This window comes from Budorcas taxicolor, chromosome 5 (assembly GCF_023091745.1).
Source record: "Budorcas taxicolor isolate Tak-1 chromosome 5, Takin1.1, whole genome shotgun sequence".
In the NCBI taxonomy this organism is placed as follows: Eukaryota; Metazoa; Chordata; class Mammalia; order Artiodactyla; family Bovidae; genus Budorcas; species Budorcas taxicolor.
The window spans coordinates 111,188,190-111,206,826 of NC_068914.1; the positions used below are offsets into that span (position 1 = coordinate 111,188,190).

The 18,637-nt window shown below is 44.3% G+C and overlaps 1 protein-coding gene across 1 annotated transcript in view; it reads left to right on the forward strand.

Moving 5' to 3' along the window:
* Positions 1-18,637, forward strand: part of STAB2 (stabilin 2) — a 174,069-nt gene that overhangs the window by 41,606 nt on the left and 113,826 nt on the right. Inside the window, exons 7-15 of the mRNA XM_052640296.1 lie at positions 119-244; positions 1,352-1,548; positions 3,351-3,484; positions 7,970-8,103; positions 9,667-9,749; positions 11,116-11,265; positions 12,754-12,897; positions 13,915-13,971; positions 14,126-14,251. Coding sequence (XP_052496256.1) covers positions 119-244; positions 1,352-1,548; positions 3,351-3,484; positions 7,970-8,103; positions 9,667-9,749; positions 11,116-11,265; positions 12,754-12,897; positions 13,915-13,971; positions 14,126-14,251 — 1,151 coding nt within the window. The remainder of the gene's footprint in view (positions 1-118; positions 245-1,351; positions 1,549-3,350; positions 3,485-7,969; positions 8,104-9,666; positions 9,750-11,115; positions 11,266-12,753; positions 12,898-13,914; positions 13,972-14,125; positions 14,252-18,637) is intronic.

The following is an 18,637-nucleotide window of genomic DNA, read 5'->3' on the forward strand; positions in this document are numbered from 1 at the left end:
TTCCGTGATAATAGGAAATATTGTATTTGTTGAGTTGTGTGGGGTTTTTTTGTTTGTTTTTTTTTTTAAGAACTGGTTGTACTACTAATACAATTACCTCAACAATCTTCCTTTCCAGCCATCCCGGAATGTGCAGCCTTGCTCTGCCCAGAAAATTCCAGATGTTCACCTTCCAGCAAAGAGGAAATGAAGCTAGAATGCAAATGCCTTCCCAATTACAAAGGCGATGGCAAACACTGCGAGCGTGAGTAGAACCTCCATCCTGCAGGTTTATTCATTAAGATGGTTAGATTCCTCATCAGAAAAAGCCACACAGCCTTCTTAATATTAATACAATAAACACTTCTATTTCTCTCTGTGCAGTTGAATGGTATATATTAAAAGTTCTAGCAAAATGCTCATCATGTGTTAGCTCTTCAATAGATGATCATTTCTACTGTTATCAAAGTGTACCTATAGATTTTTAGGGTTTCCCTAGTGGCTCAGACAGTAAATAATCTGCCTACAATGTAGGATACCCAGGTTTGATCCCTTAAACATATATATGTTTTTGCTTTATATCACCTGAATCAGTGTTAAGATAGAATGTACTTTGATTGCTTCTTCCTTTCTCCCTTCTTTCCATGCTCTTTCACTTCATGAGAAGTTGTAATTGGTTCTGAACATGCTATTGGAACCAGGCCATCTGTGTATAAATCCCAGATCTGCTTGTTGACTGACAGCATGACCTTGGACAAATTCTTGAATCTGCCTGTGCCTCCATTTTCCTGTCTATGAAATGGGCATAATAGTGGTAACTACCCTAGAGGATTGTAAAGCTTAATTGAGTTCATATATGTCAAATGCTTAGAAAAGGGCCAGTACATATTATAAATTCTATAAATGTTAGTGCTTTCTTTCATGCCACTTTATATTTAAGTCCACACATAGCATGGCATAATAATACATCATCACAGTACTGGTCGTTATCATTCCTGCAAGGCGTATATAAATCTATCTGGTAGGTGGAGGTGATCCAGAAGATAAGATGAAATGTTTTTTACTCTCTCTTGAAACTGTTAGGTTGCCTGTGCAGCTTCCCTGGTGGCTCAGATGGTAAAGAGTCCACCTGCAATGCGGGAGACCTGGATTCAATCCCTGGGTTGGGAAGATCCCCTGGAGAAGGGAACGGCTACCCACTCCTGTATTCTTGCCTGGAGAATTCCATGGACAGAGGAGTCTGGTGGGCTACACAGTCCATGGGTTCGCAAAGAGTCGGACACAACTGAGAGCCTTTCACTTTTCACTTGATTGATTTCCCCTCTCCTTCCCTGCATGTGGTAACCGCCTTGTTTGGTCATTGCTTCTCCAGCCATCAATCCATGTTCACAAAATATCTGCCACCCTCATGCTTGGTGCACCTACCTGGGACCAAATCAGCACAGGTGCACGTGTCAAGAAGGCTACCGCGGGGACGGCCAGGTGTGCCTCCCGGTGGACCCCTGCCAGGTTAACTTCGGAAACTGCCCGACAGAGTCCACGGTGTGCAGATACAACGGGCCTGGACAGGTGAGCTAAGGATGTCTGGAACTGATGTGAACAGGAATAGGACCACCCGCCAAAGGCCAAACTGTGTCGGGGTGTAATTTGTCATCCGCGCCTCCCACGTCTCTCTTTCCTTGCTCAGGTTGGGCTTCCTTCCCAGCCAGAGCCCCATGTGCTTGGGGTCAACCTCAATGAGCCCTAATCTACCCTCTGAACTTGCCCTTGCCCAGCTTTCTAGTCAAAACTTCACTGTCTCTTCTATCCCTGTCCTGTTTGATGACTGACAAAATACATACATATGACTCAAATTTGACTAAGAAATTCATCGTTAATTGTTAAGTGAATATGTAATTGACTTTCGTCCGCAACCCTCCATTCTCTCTAAGGTCTTTTCAAAGTGACAGAGGACTCTGAGGACCAAAAAACTGTCCCAGAAAAGATAAATGCTGATAAAATGTTAGGCAGCATGGACAGATTTGTAGGGAGCAATGAAGATGCCCTGCAGTGAGCCATATGTTTTTCTCTAAATCACATCATGACCTTGCCAGGTAAAATTCAGCCTAGTCAGGAGACCTTTGCTGCAGAATCCAGATAAGAGAAACCTTTCCCCATTATCTCATTTACCCACCAAATAGTGGGTGCCTACTGCAGCCATGTGATCTTCCCTGGTGGCTCAGAGGGTAAAGCATCTTCCTGCAATGCGGGAGACCCGGGTTCGATCCCTGACTCAGGAAGATCCCCTGGAGAAGGAAATGGCAACCCACTCCAGTACTCTTGCCTGGAAAATCCCATGGGCAGAGGAGCCTGGCAGGCTACAGTCCCTGGGGTCGCAAAGAGTCGGACACGACTGGGCGACTTCACTTCACTTACTGCAGCCATAATTGCACGTGAAGTGTCCAGTGGGGGAAATCCATCCGTTCAGGAGACTACAGCTGCCTGAGGAAAGGAAAGGCCTCAGTGCCTGACCAAAACCAGCCACAGGTTCCCAGCAGTCTCATTGCATGCCCTGGGGATGCTCCTAGAGCGCCCTGCAAAGAATCCACCGCATCCCATCTCCAAGAAAAAGAATAGCAACATTTCTGCTACTGATTTCTGAGGCGGGTTGGCAAGAAATTCAAAGGGCTGAATTCCCGTCTTCTACATGAGATCCCTTGTGGGAAAAGTCATGTTACATCGTGAATCAAGGCCCCGTACCTTGGGAGTGAGATTAAAAATATACTTTGTCCCTTAAAAAAAGAAGAAGTCCCCAGGCATATTTTCAAGTCTTAGAAGCATCGTTCACACAGAAACATTGTTCACATTCATTTTTCCAGAACAAGTCATTCCTCAACCTGGGCATAATTAATACTTTGAACCTGAGACCTCTTTGTTGTAAGGAGTGTCCTGTGCATTGCAGGATGGTTAGCAGCATCCCTGGCTTCTCATGACACTGGCCTCTTCTCCTGTTGTTACAATCAAAAATGTCTCCAAGCATCACCAAGGTCCCTTGGGTTGAGACTCCCAGTTGAACACCACTATCCTAGAGAAGTAATACATCTGAATGTTGATCTCCACCATCTAAATCTAAAAGCAGGAAGTATGGCACCAGGGAGGCCCAGGGTTAGCAAACCAGGAAACTAAAAGGTGAATTACAAAGTATATGAATTTCCAAACAGATGAGAAAACATGATTTCCAATTTTAGATACACTGATGAATTTCAATTTCTGCCCATACTTTAGACCTACCCCAAGTCAGCTTGCATGCCAGGGTAAAGACAGGAATTTAAGAAGGTCAGCCTAAGTGACTAATGAAAACCATTTTGTTCTTCTCTTCCCATCTGCTGAAGGCTTACTGCGAGTGTAAGCAACATTACCGCAACTTTGTCCCTGGAGTGGGATGCAGTATGATTGATCTGTGTGAATCTAACAACCCCTGCCACACGCATGCAGACTGCATCACCTTCGCACCAGGCCAAACCAAGTAAGTCTTTTCAGTTCCACCACAGTCTTTCCAACAGGGGGAGGTGGTGGCCAGTCAATGCTGAAATGTCCTCGAAGGGCAGGAAGTGTGTCTTATTCAGCCTTGTATCCACCCCCACCCCCACATAGCACAATGCAAGGAGCATAGTAGAGGCTCAGTACGTCTTTGTATAATCAATGAATTGTTCAATAATCAATTTGCTTGAGAGTGATCTTGACAACACCCTGAAATATTGACCTGATCTAAAAACATGGTGTAAAGTGGTCAGAGCATGGGAGAATGAAGCCATTGCCACTGGGAAAATGAATGTCCATTGCAGTGACAGGAGTTTGACCTCTAATGCACATGTCCTCTATGAAACAGTGCTTGTCAGTGGTGCAAAACAAGGGGAAAGTGAAAACTGGGGAATGTGAACATACCCAAGTGGTGTTTTCTGGACTCCAGGTTTCAAAAGAAGGGGTTTACCGTGAGTAAAAAATATTTGCATGAAAATTCTTGGGACAGGTGCAGTTCATCCGGTGGGAAGATGGTACTTGGAGTTTTAAGACCTGGGTTGAAGCCTCCGCGTTGGTATCTGTCAGATTCATGACCTTGGGAACATGATGTGGTCTCTCTGGCTTCAGTTCCTCCATCTATAAAATGAGTGGTGATGTCTGCTTCATACAGTTGTTGTGAAGATTCATGAAAGAATGTTCTGGAAACTCCTCTCCAGCTGTGTTATGTTTTATCAGTGGGTGAACTAAGGCTGGAACCCAAGTCTTTTGTCTCCCGGGCAGAGGCTTGCATCTCGAGGCTACTTTTGGTTCTCATTGTCACCCCCATCTGCAAAGAGCCCATTCTGCTGTAGAGAGCTCAGAGCCACGGTAGACATAGAACAGTTTCTGTGCTTCTTCTAGCATATCTTTCATAGATGGGTCTTGAATGGGTGGATTTTTCCCAGGTTTGATGGTCACTGTGTTCTTTCTGGGCAAGTAAATGGATCTGTACTCTCTGTGGGTGGAAGAGAAAGAGCGTGGGTGTCAGAACCCCTGGGTTCAAACCCAGCTCTGCCACTTCCCTTAACCTTTCTAACTTGTTTCCTCTGTCACAAAAGGGGAAAACTTTAGCCTCCAAGCAGGGCTGTGATGAGGATTAAATAAGATTGCATTCACCCATCTCTGAAAGGAACCTGGCACACAGAAAGCTGCATACACACATGTACACACAGACGCCTCCCAGACGTGTACACAGGCACACACACATCCGCAGAGCACACCCTCTGCTGAAACCAGGTTCTGGCAGTGACCGCAGCACTGGCCAGCTTACACATTTTGTACTATCCTCTGAGAAAACTTGAGCAGAACACTTTAAACATTTTCTTTCTTCTGTATTTGAGAAGATAAAATAGAAAAATGAAACTGGAATATCAGAATAATAGAAGTTGCATTAAAACTTGTATCTAGAATGTCAGTGGAACTAATCATCAATGTTAGGGGTCTGTGTGTCACTAAAAAATCTCCTTGACTCCCCCCCTCAAAAGAAAACTTTCCTCAGCTGGGAAGTTGTTTTTGTCGTTGTTTAGTCACTGAGTCATGTCTGACCCTTTTGTGACCCCACGGACAGTACCTACCAGGCTCCTCTGTCTATGGGATTTCCCAGGCAAGAATACTGGAGTGGGTTGCCATTTCCTTCTCCAGGGGATCTTCCCAACCCAGGGATTGAACCCACATCTCCTGCATGGCAGGTGGATTCTTTAGCCACCAGGGAGCCTCAACAGGGACGAAGCCTAGGTTAAAGGCTGGCTGAGTGACATTGATAAAATATGGGGCCATCAGTAATTTAGTTCACCCAGAAGAGGGATTTGTTAGGTCTATGCCTTCTCGATGTGGCAATCAGTCTATGCAGAATATTCCCAATCATGCTGCATTGGCCATAGAAGATGACCCATGCATTGTCTCTTCTGTCAATAGCCCTGATGGTGTTAGTAAACCCATTTCACAGATGAGCAAACTGGGGCCCAAAGATGTTAAGTAATCTTTATCATGTTGTCATCAATTATTTGTTTTCAGGCTCATTTCCAGCAACATGATGCTAAAAGAGCAAGATATCTGTTGTTATTATCTTTATAGCCCTCTCGCCTAGCACAGTTTCTAGATTTCAGTAGGTACTTCGAAAATAATTGGCTCAACAATGAGGCACTGTCCCAGGTGCTGGAATACAAGGAGAAGAAATAAGGTGGGATCCAGATTCTAGGAGAACTTACAGCTAGCAGAGGGGGAAACACCTGATGAGGCCATTCTGGTAGGAATAGTCGTGGTAGAGGTACCGACGGGATGCTTCTGTGGGGAAAGTGTTGGGAGGTCAGGTAAGGCTGCCCAGAGCAGGTCACACCTGAGCTATGAGAATGGTCCTGGCAGGATACCCACTTAAGAAGAACAGAACAGTCTAGAAAAAAAGCAAATTGTTGCTAGGATTTTGCATGAACAGCAAAAAGGAGACATAAGCAATATTCCCCTCTTTGAAGTCTTGAATGCCTGCTAAGCACTTAAACTATATCCCATAGATCAGAAGTCTCCAACCTGTCTGGCACCAGGGACCAGTTTCATGGAAGACAACTTTTCCATGCACTGGGGTGGTTTCAGGATGATTCAAGCACACTACATTTATTGTGTACTTTATTTCTATTATTATGACATCAACTCCACCTCAGATCATCAGGCATTTAGATTCTGGAAGTTGGGGACCCCTGCTGTAGACAAAAGGAGCCCCTGAGAGAATTAAGCACAGAGATGCCAGATTGCCCTTTAGGACAGACCACCCAGGGCTTGTGTGGAAGACTGACTTAATGGGAGGAAAACTCAGGTCAGAAAGACCAATTAGGGAGTCACTGCAGCAATCCAAGCAAGGGATTTGTTCAGAAACATGTTTCAGCAAACATTGAAGATATATATCTTTGTGCCATGGGACTGATTTAGAAACATAACTGGATTAGCAAGGGTCTAATTGTTCTTTGGAATTGTTCTACACATGAGTCATACCTGTGGTATGCTTGCTCACAGCACCCTTGCATCTCTCCTGTCTGAACTGTTCTTCCCCATCTCCTGTTTCTCACTTATCGCTAAGATCCTGGTGAATGTCACCTTCCTAAGCACCTTGCCAATTTCAGCCAGCCGCCAACCAGTCTTCGCTAGGGAGCAGTGGTTTGCTAAAGCCAGGGCTTATTGAGTTCTGAGAGCCGATGATTAAATTCTCGGGAACTTGCTGGCTGGTTAGTGTCATGCTAGTTTGAGATTGGCCAAGGTGGGAGTGTGAACCATGGAAACTGTCAAAGGCTGCAAATCAGAGCTATTTTTTCCCTGGAGATTTGGGTGTTTAACATCTACCAGGACACCACTGCTAGTACATCTTTAATTCCATTTCTCTTTTGCAAGAAGCTTATAAAACTATCATATAAAATTATGTGACTTTCCTTGTTTAGGTATTTCTGTTTATTTTACAGCTATTCATTAAATACGTACTATGGGCCTAGGCTTGCACTGGATCTTGGGTTTATGAGACTGAATAAATACACACATTGCCCGTGTCCTCACTTTTTTCTCAAATCAGAAGGGGAAGTAGATCTTAATCAAATAACCCCTCAGATGAGGGTAAAATTGTAACTGGAACTGGTGCTGCAGAAAAGAGCCGCCTGGTGCCATGAGCTTCATGGCACACTAAGGGGGAAATGATGTACCAAGGGGGGAGGGGATAGAAAATCAAGGATGGTTCCCCTAGGAAGGGATGGTTGAGCAGAGATCTCAGAAAGGAAGAGGAGGGGGAGAATCTTTCGAGCAGGTCTACAGCTCTGACTCTTTACTTGAGGCCAGCTTCAGCAGCTTTCTGATTCTGTGCTTCTGCAGTAGGGACCGAGACTCTACATTTATAGCAAGTCCTAATGGTTCTGATGTACATGGGCTTTTGGTCATGTTGTTATTCAGTTGCTAAGTCACGTCCAACTCTTTGCAACCCCATGGGACTGCAGCATGCCAGGCCTCTCTGGCCCTCACTATCTCCCTGAGTTTGCTCTTGCTCATGCTTGGAAAAAATATTGAAAACAAAGAATATACAAAGAAATCTAGTGTAGCCAGCCAGGCTCCTCTGTCTATAGAATTCTCCAGGCAAGAATATTAGAGGGGGTTGCCATGCCCTTCTCCAGGGGATCTCCCCAACCCAGAGATCAAACCCAAGTCTCCTGCATTGCAGGCAGATTCTTTACCATCTGAGCCACCAGGGAAGCAATGTTTACATATACACACATAATTTATTAAATATCCATTTCTCGTGGGCTGCTCTATGTTAACCAGAACATTAAGAAGGCTCACCTGTGTTCATCCCACTCTTCCGGCCTTGTCTCTATCCCACTCTGAGCATCATCTTCCCCTTCTGCACAGTGAGAGGTTTGAACTGTATGATCTCAACATCCAATGACTTTGGGACCCTGAAAATATGTTTTCACCCTCTCTGTAGATGCACTTGTCGTAAAGGTTACATAGGCGATGGCTCAACCTGTTATGGAAACATCATGGAGCGACTCAGAGAATTAAACACGGAACCCAGAGGAAAATGGCAAGGAAGGCTGACCTCTTTCATCTCTCTCCTGGGTATGCAGGCATGGGTGCACATTTCCACAGAAAAGGCAGCCTTCTGGTGGACAAGGACATCTGAGACACACAATTACTCAGAAAGGGGTGTGCAGGATAGGCAAGCCTCTTATCTAGCAGGATCAGCCCTTTCTAGGAAGGGCAAATGGAAGGAAATGGACAGACAGATGTCTCAAGGAGACAGGAGTTAGTGCCAAGAGATCCAGTAGTGCAGCAGCTCAGGCAAAGGTCCTGGGGTCACCACTGAGTAGTAGGTCTGCAACAGCAGTGAGATAGGCAGCTACAGACGTCAGGATGGATGCCATCCTCTTTCCCTTGACCTTATGGGTCCTCCAGATGGGAAACAATGTTGACAGGCGATACTGGCAGGCGATATTCATGCTCTTCAGTGGAGGTGCTGTTTGAATGTGGGGCATAGTCTTGATGGCATGTGACCGACCGTCTCACTCATCACTGGGTGTTTAGCATCCTTTCCCACCCTCAACCACTAACAATCTAGAGTGACGCATTTTCCACCAGCCCCTGGACAAGGTGACAGCCAAAAACACCCTTCTGCATGACCAAAGGCCCCCAAGAGGTCATTACCCCTCCCTCCCATAAGAATGAAATAGAGCCGATTACAGCATTAGACAAGATTTTCAACAAGACACAAATTTTGCTGATCAACAGAAAATGGGCTTGAGCAATCAACCAAATCCTTAAAATATCAGTCTCTAGAACTGACCAGTCAGCAAGCACAGTTTCCCAGAAAGAGCACAGACAGAGAAGAAAGTGTTCTGCATGGATCGGGGCTGTGTTCTCAAGGCAAATAACGTGCATCCTACACAAACAGCTTGCTCTTTGCAAGACACCCCATGGGCAGTCTGGCATCACTGGTGGGGCTCTGGGATCTCCCTCCTTCCTCTCTGTGCTTGTAGAATATCAGCGAGAGCAGACAAAGGGGGCAGTGTACAGACCCTCAGGCAAAGCCCAGTCACCCTTCACCTGCCTGGTCTACAAGGTGCTAGGACACATGGCCTCCTGTGTGAGAGCACAGAGCCCAGCCTGCTGTCCCAGCTCCCCAGGAGCATGGAAACAGGACCAGCTATGAAATTGGTAGGGCCCAGTGCAAATGGAAAGACAGGGGCTCTTTGTTCAGAAAGTATTGAGCATGTCACAGTGGCAGCCGCAAAACGTTAAACCAAGCGTGAGGCTCTTCTGAGCTCTTCCATCTCCTGGATGAAACAAGAGCTACATCTTTACTCACTAAGATGGTGACAGCTCGAAAAGTCAGGCAGGGACAAGAGGTGGCCAATGATTTTGTCACATGACCCTCACAGAGCTTCTCCTCCCAGGGTGTCTTTGAGCCAAGACTGTGGTTGCAGGGAAAATCACACAGTTGTGAGGAACATTTCACATTGTTAGCATCTCTCTTCCTTGAGGGCCTGCATAATACCAGTTAGAACAGAGAAACTCAGGAGTCAGAAGGTCTAAGTGGACCACAAGGGCCATTGCCTGATTTTACTCCTCATGTGCCACTGACCCATTTGCTGTTTTCTTTCTTTGTGTATTTCGACTCCTAAGACAAAGCCTATGCCTGGCCATTGAGTAACCTGGGACCATTTACTGTGCTGTTGCCAACAGACAAGGGATTAAAAGGATTCAATGTAAGTATTTAAAATAACTTTATTTTATAAATAGGAGCTAAGGCAAAAAAAAAAAACCTTAGTAGACAGTATCCTCTTTATCTAAAGTGGGAAACCTCCATTAAAATTCAATCTACTGATGACAAGGATGGCAATTTCTTTTGTAAACTTTCTGTAAAGTATGACACCATTAGGGATTGTATACAGATTAGGAATGCACAACTCCATGAACCGTCACAATGTGTATGTCCATGTATCTAGCAAGACCATTTGTAGCTCCCTACAAGACCCCCCAGTGCCCTCTTCCAAACATTACCCCTCAAGGGTAATCCCTATGGGTTCTCAACTGCGGTCACATGCTAAATAAGATTTGCATTATGCAAAACTGCTCACTCACCACAAGAAGAATTAAACTTATGTACCAGCTAGGTATTTGTTTCTTTAAAATCACCATAAATGGCAACCAGGATAGAGGAAACTAGAAGAGAAGTGGAGTCTTCAATGTGAGCAGCCGCTATCTCAGATAATGTCCACCAGTGGGAATGAAACCCATAGTACCTGGTGGAGGTGTCCCATTGTGATAGTATCAGTGCCATAGTTAGATGTGGTTTAATGTAGATAGTGAATATATTGATTTATATGGAATTGGTTTATCTTAATCCAAGATATTTTGTGATTGTAATGTGTGCTGAATTAAATCAACACCCAGAGACTTTCAGACTCTCTCCTCCTAATATGCCACTGCCATTCATCTGCGCAAAATGAATATGTCATTAATCTTTGGAGATGCACTCACATCTCCCCTGTGGGGTAAGTGAGCTAGTGGATGTGGAAGGTGCCTGGGCTAGACACTCTGCATGTGATTGCCTGTTTAATATAGAGGTTGAATTTACATAGGATTAAGACAGGTCTCTGTTGAGTGATTGTTGATTATATAATATTGACAAAATATCCATTTGGTCCAGTGGATTTAAAAATTCTTAATTTTTTTATTCAAAATCTCTATTTGTCCACTCTACCCGTGTTTTTAAACAACTTCATATTTCATTCCCAACTGATTCCTGGGCTCAAGATGACTGATTCCTTGACTCTTGCCACTCACCTTGGTCCTTCTGGCCCCAGTGCTCCCCACTGGTTCCCTGCTAGAGCGTGCCCCAGAGTTTGAGAGCATACCATGTATCACCTCTCCAAATTTCTGCCCCCTTTACCACCTGGCCCAGGGGAGTTTAACTCTGGGAAAGTCATCTGAATTTGAAAGAGCCCAGACTCAAGTTGTACACTCACTTCGATGTTCTTGATGATGAAGAAGTCATAGCCCAAGTCCCAAACCTCATTTTTCTCGTCCAAACCACCATAGAGATGGAAGGAATCGGCTTTCTTTTCTCAGGTAAAAGAGTTTTTGCTGGATAGCAATGCTGCTCAGTACTTTGTGAAGCTCCATATAATTGCTGGGCAGATGAGCACTGAGCAAATGAACAACACAGACACATTCTATACTTTGACGGGAAAGTCGGGAGAGATCTTCAGTGAAGATAAGGTAAGGGTCTCTCTGATCTTCACTCCCCGAACCAAAGTGTCCACTGAGTCAATCACCACAGCAGGCTCTCTCTTGGTGTCCAGGGGTCATGAAAGGTTATGAAGAACTTCTTTCCTTGTTCCTCATTTGTCACAGTACTTTCCTACATAAGGCAAAAACGAAGAGCCAACACTGGAAAGGGTCAGGTGCGGGGGATGGACTGTTAACAGAAATGGGACTGTAAAGTGATTTTGCCCTGGTCTGAATTAGTTTTCAAGGCAACCATCATTCGACTGCAGCAGGAAGGAGAAAACTGACAGTAAACCCATTTCCTAGAAGCATCAGCACAAAGCCAGATCAGCACTCATCTTAGAAAAGGAAATGGATTGTTTGTTTCAGGTGGCCAAATATCCACCCTCTCCAGTTCAACATTCCATCTCTCCTAATGCCATTAATTCTGTTTTGTTTGTTTTTAAAATATTTTTTTGTGACTTTACTGAGCTGAAGGGCACATGGTCAATCAACAGAGAGTCATGGTGGGGGATGGGGTTGGGGGTGGTTATGACCTATCTGGTTGCATTTCACCAAATATCAATAGTTGATAGATCAGTGAGCACTTAGTACATGCAAGATACTGGGGTAAATCTCTATTTGTGATATTTAAGGCTCACAACAATCCCATGAACATTTTTCCAGTGGGAAAACTAAAAGGTCACACAGTAAGAGCCAAAGGCAGGATTCAAACTCAGGTCTGCCTGATCCCCAAACGTGAATCATTGTAACTTTTTTTTTTTTTTTTTTGGCTTCCCTGGGTTTTTGTTGCAGTGTGTGGGATCTTTGTCATGACACACAGAGTTTCCGTCATTGCGATGTGCAGATTTAGTTGCCCTGAAACATATGGGGTCTTAGTTCCCCAACCAGAGATCAAACTTGCACCCTTTGCATTAGACGGCTGATTCTTAACTGCTGGATCCCCAGGAAAGTCCCCCAAAGCCTGAACCCTTAACCAGTATGTTGTATTGTGTGTATAAGGGTGGATGGATGGATGGATAGATGAGTGGATGTATGGATGAAGATGTGGTTTCCTTTCTCACAGGGACATGTACTCATTCATTTACCTATTCATCCAGCACGTATTTTTTATGGTGTGCCTCTTCTGTCCAAAACACCAAAGTAGGTAAGGAATGAGTTTACAATAAATGGAAGAGTTTGGGGTCCCTTTGTAGCTTGCCATCTTTTGAGGGGAGACTATACAGTAATTCCTTATTCTCTGTTTAGCAATCATTGATAGTCAGAAGTGATTTCGTGTGTTATCTCATTTGAGCTCAAGGGAAGACCTGTGAATTCAGTGTGGCAGAAACCATCATCCACATTTTTAGGTTAGGGAACTTATCCAAGATCATACAGCCAATAAATGACAGAACCCAAGGATTTAAGACTTCTTCTAATCTAGTGCTCGATTTTCAAGGACATACATTAATGTAGTTTTATTTTTCCTTGGTGTTTTAGGACAATCAGCTAAAGCTTAAACTCTATGAAGGCAAAAAGAAGGTAAAAATTATACAAGGGAACATACTTGCTTCCAACGGGCTCTTGCACATCCTTGACAGAGCCATGGACAAGGTGATGCCCACATTTGAGAGCAATACTGAGGTAAGAACTTCAGGTAAAAGTGATGTCAAGTCAAATCCACTGTCCCTTGTTCCTTAGAGACTCATATTCATGAAGAAAATACAAGCCACCACTATGTGCTTGTATTTCTGTTTTTAGTAGAATTCTGACACCGAGAAAGAGAAAGGCATTGGCTGAAGTGACTTAGCAGCAGCAGCAGCAGCAAGTGTAGGAAAGAGGTTGATTGTGTGATCTTTTTCATAGACACACCTGATAACTCAGACCAATTGTCACATAAATTCATCCCTTGTGTATTGTGGAGGAAGGCATATCCTCCCTGTGATAACATTCATTCCCTCTGATCTATTTGATAATGGCCAAAGACTGTTCTGGGGCTTCCCAGGTGGCTCAGATGGCAAAGAACCCGCCTGCCAGGGCAGGAGACATCAGAGATGCAGGCTTGATCCCTGAGTTGGGCAGGTCCCCTGGAGGAAGGCATGGCAACACTCTCCAGTATTCTTGCCATGGACAGGACTGGCGGGCTACAGTCCACAGGGCTGCAAAGAGTCAGACATGACTGAAGTGACTCAGCATGCAAAGACTTTCAGAACATGCAGATCTGAACTACTGTTTAAATAAACACTGGGGACACATGTATAATGTATCGTGGTTAGCCAGATCCTTTTATAGATGTCTACTCTCCTCTTTATTTCCCCATAGCTTTCCATCAGAAAAGTGAAAGTGTTAGTCACTCGGTCGTGTCTGACTCTTTTACTTCATGGACTGTGGTCCACCAGGCTCCTCTGTCCATGGAATTCTCCAGGCAAGAATACTGGAGTGGGTTGCCATTCCCTTCTCCAGGGGATCTTCCCGACCCAGGGATTAAACCCAGGTCTCCTGCATTGCAGGCAGATTCTTTACCATCTGAGCCACCAGGGAAGCCCGTAGATGTCCACACTTCCACGAAATCCTGTCATCAGTCTTTTCATGTTACAGCAGCTGTTTCCTAAACCACTCCCATTTTTTGTACTGAACTTTAAGCAAAATGTCTCTTTTTAGCAAACCATAATGACCATGCTACAACCAAGATACAGCAAGTTCAGATCTTTGTTAGAGGTACGTACTTTTCATGAACTCCTAAAAAGTTTTTTATGTCTAGTCCTTGGTACGATAAAATTAGCAGGGGGTATCAATTATAAATACTTTCTGGGGAATTCATGTATCTATCTGAGATAGGTTACAGATATAAATTTTCATTTCTTAAACACAGAAAACCAATGTGGGACATGCCTTAAATGAAGATGGGGTTGGTGGACCATACACTGTTTTTGTTCCAAGTGATGAAGCATTGAATAACATGAAGGATGGCACTCTCGATTATCTCCTTTCTTCAGAGGTATTGTATCCTGAGTACTCTAACAGTGTCATGACAGCACCACTGCTTCCGTCTGTACATACACAGGCTTTTTCTAAATTAAGGACAACAAATAAGTAGCACATGCACCACTTACATTTCTGCAACCAAGGCAGACATCATTAATCAATCGCAAGTGCTTGGAACTAGTGCTCTGGAACTAAGCCTAGATGTGGCTACAATCTCCCCAGTAGAGTTGCGTGTCACTATAAGACCAGTCTATGTCCTTTCTCTTCTAAGATTTCTCAATAGCAAAACCATAAATTTTAAGTTCCCTACAACTCTAAAACCATCTAAAAAATGAAGCCTGGCAGTGCATTCTGGGTCAAGTCTAGGTTAAATGTAAAAAGAATGTTATTTTTAGGGGCTCCCAACTCTGCTTTCTATGGCTTTCAGTTCTCTCCACAAACCTTCACCTCTCGCACATCCTCCTCAAGAAAGGAGATTTGTTTTACTCTTTCAGTCTAGGGTAAAAATAATGGACACCATTTAAAGTGTTTCCTCTTTCAGGAATAACAGCCTTAAATGGAAAAGAAAAGTGAAAGTTGCTCAGTCGTGTGGGACTCTTTGCAACCCCATGGACTATACAGTCCATGGAATTCTCCAGGCCAGAATACTCGAGTGGGTAGCCTTCTCAAGAGGATCTTCCCAACCCAGGAATCAAATCCAGGTGTCCCACACTGCAGGCAGATTCTTCACCAGCCGAGCCACAAGGGAAGCCCAAGAATCCTGGAGTGGGTAGCCTATCCCTTCTCCAGTGGATCTTCCTGACCCAGAAGTCGAACCGGGATCTGCTGCATTGCAAGTGGATTCTTTACCAAATGAGCTATCAGGGAAGCCCAACTGAAAAGAAGGTTAGCTAATTATGGAATTTTTCATTAGAATGCCAAATAGTGAAATTATATGAAAGGCCACAGACTTTTTCCCAGTGCCCTGAGGTCCTGCCACCATCTTGGAAATGGGGCAAAACTACTTGTGACCTTGTGTAGATCAGTGTTGATTACACCGGGGGTCTGAGTCTCTTAGAGTAGTGATCCTCAAACTTTGGCGTGCTTAAGAATTACCCAGGGAGGGCTTCTCTGGTGGCTCAGTGGTAAATAATCCTGCTGGTGAGGGAGACGCAAGTTCAACCCTGACCCAGGAAGATCCCACGTGCCATAGAGCAACTAAGCCCCTGTGTCGCAACTGCTCAGCCTGTGCTCTAGAGCTAGGGAGCCGCAGCGAGAGAGACCACTGCAGCGAGAAGCCTGCACACCGCGACTGGAGAGTAGCCCCCATTTGCCCCAAGAAATGCCTGTGCAGCGGCAAAGATCCAGCACAGACAGAAATAAGGAAGAGAATTACCCAGGGAACTTGTTAAATAGGCAGATTACATAAGCTCACCCCAAGAATTCTGATTTCATGTCATTGGAAATAGACATTTTGGTAAGCACCAGCTTTCTAACTCAGATACCAAGTCACACTGTTTTGGGCACTTGAAACTTTTTGCCTGAATGACTCAGAGGGTCACATGGATACATCCCTTTCTGGAATACTTTCAGGTATCTACAAGGATATCCCACATCCAGAATGCATGCATGCTTAGTCACTTCAGTCATATCTGACTCTTTGCAACGCTATGGACTGTAGTCTCCCAGACCCCTCTGTCCTTTGGATTCTCCAGGCAAGAATACTGGAGTGGGTTACCATTTCTTCCTCCAGGGATCTTTCCAACCCAGGGATAGAACCCGTGTCTCTGCCTCCTGCATTGGCAGGTGGGTTCTCGACCACTAGCACCACCTGAGAAACCCTGCATCCAGAATACTTTGCATTAAAAAAGAAAATAGGTATCAAGGAAATAAGTCAGAAGGTAATCTCTTACATTACAAGCAGATGTTAAACATATTTAGAGACCTGTTACAGGTTTTCATTGAAAAAGTCATATTTCCCAGTGCCTTTAAAATAGGATGCTATTTTAAAAATATGATTCACACTCAGGTTTCCTGAAACCTAGCTATTATAGGAAAACTTATTCTTCTCTTTAGAAGTCATACTCATATTTAATTTTAAAAGCCAAAGAAGTAATAATTTCTCCCCTGGGAATCTAATAAAATTCTGAGATTATATGGTTTTTCTTTGATACAGATACTTTTTAATAAGAATAAAAGAGTTCTCAGAAACCTAATCAGGTGAACTTAAAATTAAAACCTTTTAGCTAGAATAGAAAAAGTCAACCTTGCTGCTTTTCTGTCAAGCACTTTTGTTCGAGAACCTCCTCTCTTTTTGTAACTCCTTCCAGCAGTGACTGGGGCTGCCTCACTCAGGCTCTCAAGAATAGACTGTAGCTCTTCCCATCTCCTAGACAAACCAAGACAACATATTAAAAAGCAAAGACATCACTTTGCTGACAAAGGTCTGTGTAGTCAAAGCTTTGGTTTTCCAGTAGTCATGTACCAGTGTGAGAGTTGGACCATAAAGAAGGTTGAGCATCAAAGAATTGATGCTCTCGAACTGTGGTACTGGAGAAGACTCTTCAGAGTCTCTTGGACAGCATGGAGATCAAACCAGTCAATCCTAAAGGAAATCAGTCCTGATTATTCATTGGAAGGACTGATGCTGAAGCTGAAGCCCCATTACTTTGGCCACCTGATTCAGAGGGCTGACTTATTGGAAAAGACCCTGATGCTGGGAAAGATTGAGAGCAGGAGGAGAAGGAGGTGACAGGGTGAGATGACTGGATGGTATCACTCACTCAATGGACATGGGTTTGAGCAAGCCCTGGGAGATGGTGAAGGACAGGGTAGCCTGGTGTGCTGCAGTCAGACACGACTTAGCAACTGAGCAACAACAACAACTTCCCAGCTCCATTCAGTGAAATCACATCAGCAGCTTGAACTCAGTCCCTGGCAAGAATATGGACACCATGGAAACTGGCCAGTACTATAAATCAGGGCTTATTTTTTCCTCATAGAATGGATTTAACAGCACAGCACTGCTCCTGGCTCTCAATCTCATTTCTCTCAAAGGCAACATCTTACTTCTCACAAAGAACATATCACTTCAAGTCTCTCAATCCTGAGTCTCAAATTGTTTTTCCACTTCCAGTTTCTAGGTGAGGAATAGAATCATCTTTTCTACCGCTTTCTCTGGTCCAGAGCCAATGTGGGTTAAGATTCCTGAACCTATAGGGAGCTCCCTCTTTCTGCACGAATCTTAATGACATCCTTCAGCTTTACCTTCAGGGAGGAGCCTCAGCGAGAGATAATAAGCTCCCCATCAGTTAGGCCAATGAAATGAAAGGCAGACTGGTTTCATTAGAGGGATGTTCTCCAATTCTGCTTTGGGAGTGCCTTGTTTCCTTCCCAGTTATCTTTCTGCTTCTCCTTGAAGCAAAATTTCAGTCCTGAACGATCTGATCCCTGCAGAGACCATGGTTACTAATCACAAGCCCCAGTGTATGACTTTATCACTGAAATAAACAGAAATTAAAGCAAAGGGAGTGAGAGACCAGCCCCTGCCAATTCACAGAGACCTTGTGAACAAAATGGGACAAAACGAGGTGAAGTGACAGAGTTCAAGGTCATAGTCACTATTTGGTAGAAAAACTCTCCCTTTCTGTCTCTGGCACCAAACAACTCAGTTTTGTGGTTTGTTTGTTTGTTTTCACCTAAAATAGCAAGTAGGAAGTGAATGTCCGCATAAAGGAAAGAATGCGTTGCACCAACAAGCTCTCCGACAGCATCACCTGTAAGCGAATCCTGTGGATCTAAGCCATCTGGACTAAACTCTGGCTGGATAATGGCCCCCAGCCAGATGAGTGGCAGGTTCAGACAATAGAGGAATGTTGCTGATCAACTCCTTTGTCCCTTTCATTCTCCAGTTTCCTATAGAACGGGTCCGATGCCAATTAAGTCTTGAGGCTTTAGAAGTAGATAATCCAGCTGATAAAGTCTTTCCTATAAAATAGAGTGCTGGAAGAGGTCCAAACCAACCCTGTTATTTTGCAGCCTAGAGGTATGAGATGCTTGCTCAGGGTCACACAGAAGAAGAACCAGGACTAATCTCAGATTCCCAAGGTCTAGCTCAGTGACCTTCTCAGGACCCCTTCCCTCCTCCCTTTAATAACTTGCTGGCACAAATGTTTATGCAGGTCCTGCTATGCTGACTGGGGACACAGTGATTAATAAGCCAGACAGACCCAGTTCCTGCCCTCTGGGAGTTTGAAGTCTACTTTTGTCTGATATTTTCAAGGGGTCCCCGCTTTTCCCCACCCTTTCTGCCACTGAGCATTCAAGCTTGTATTGGCGTTGCTTCTGCCTGCAAGTCCTCACTGCTAGGTTCCATAAAGTAGTTGTCAGGGAAAGTTAAGACTCAGAAGCTAAGTGATTT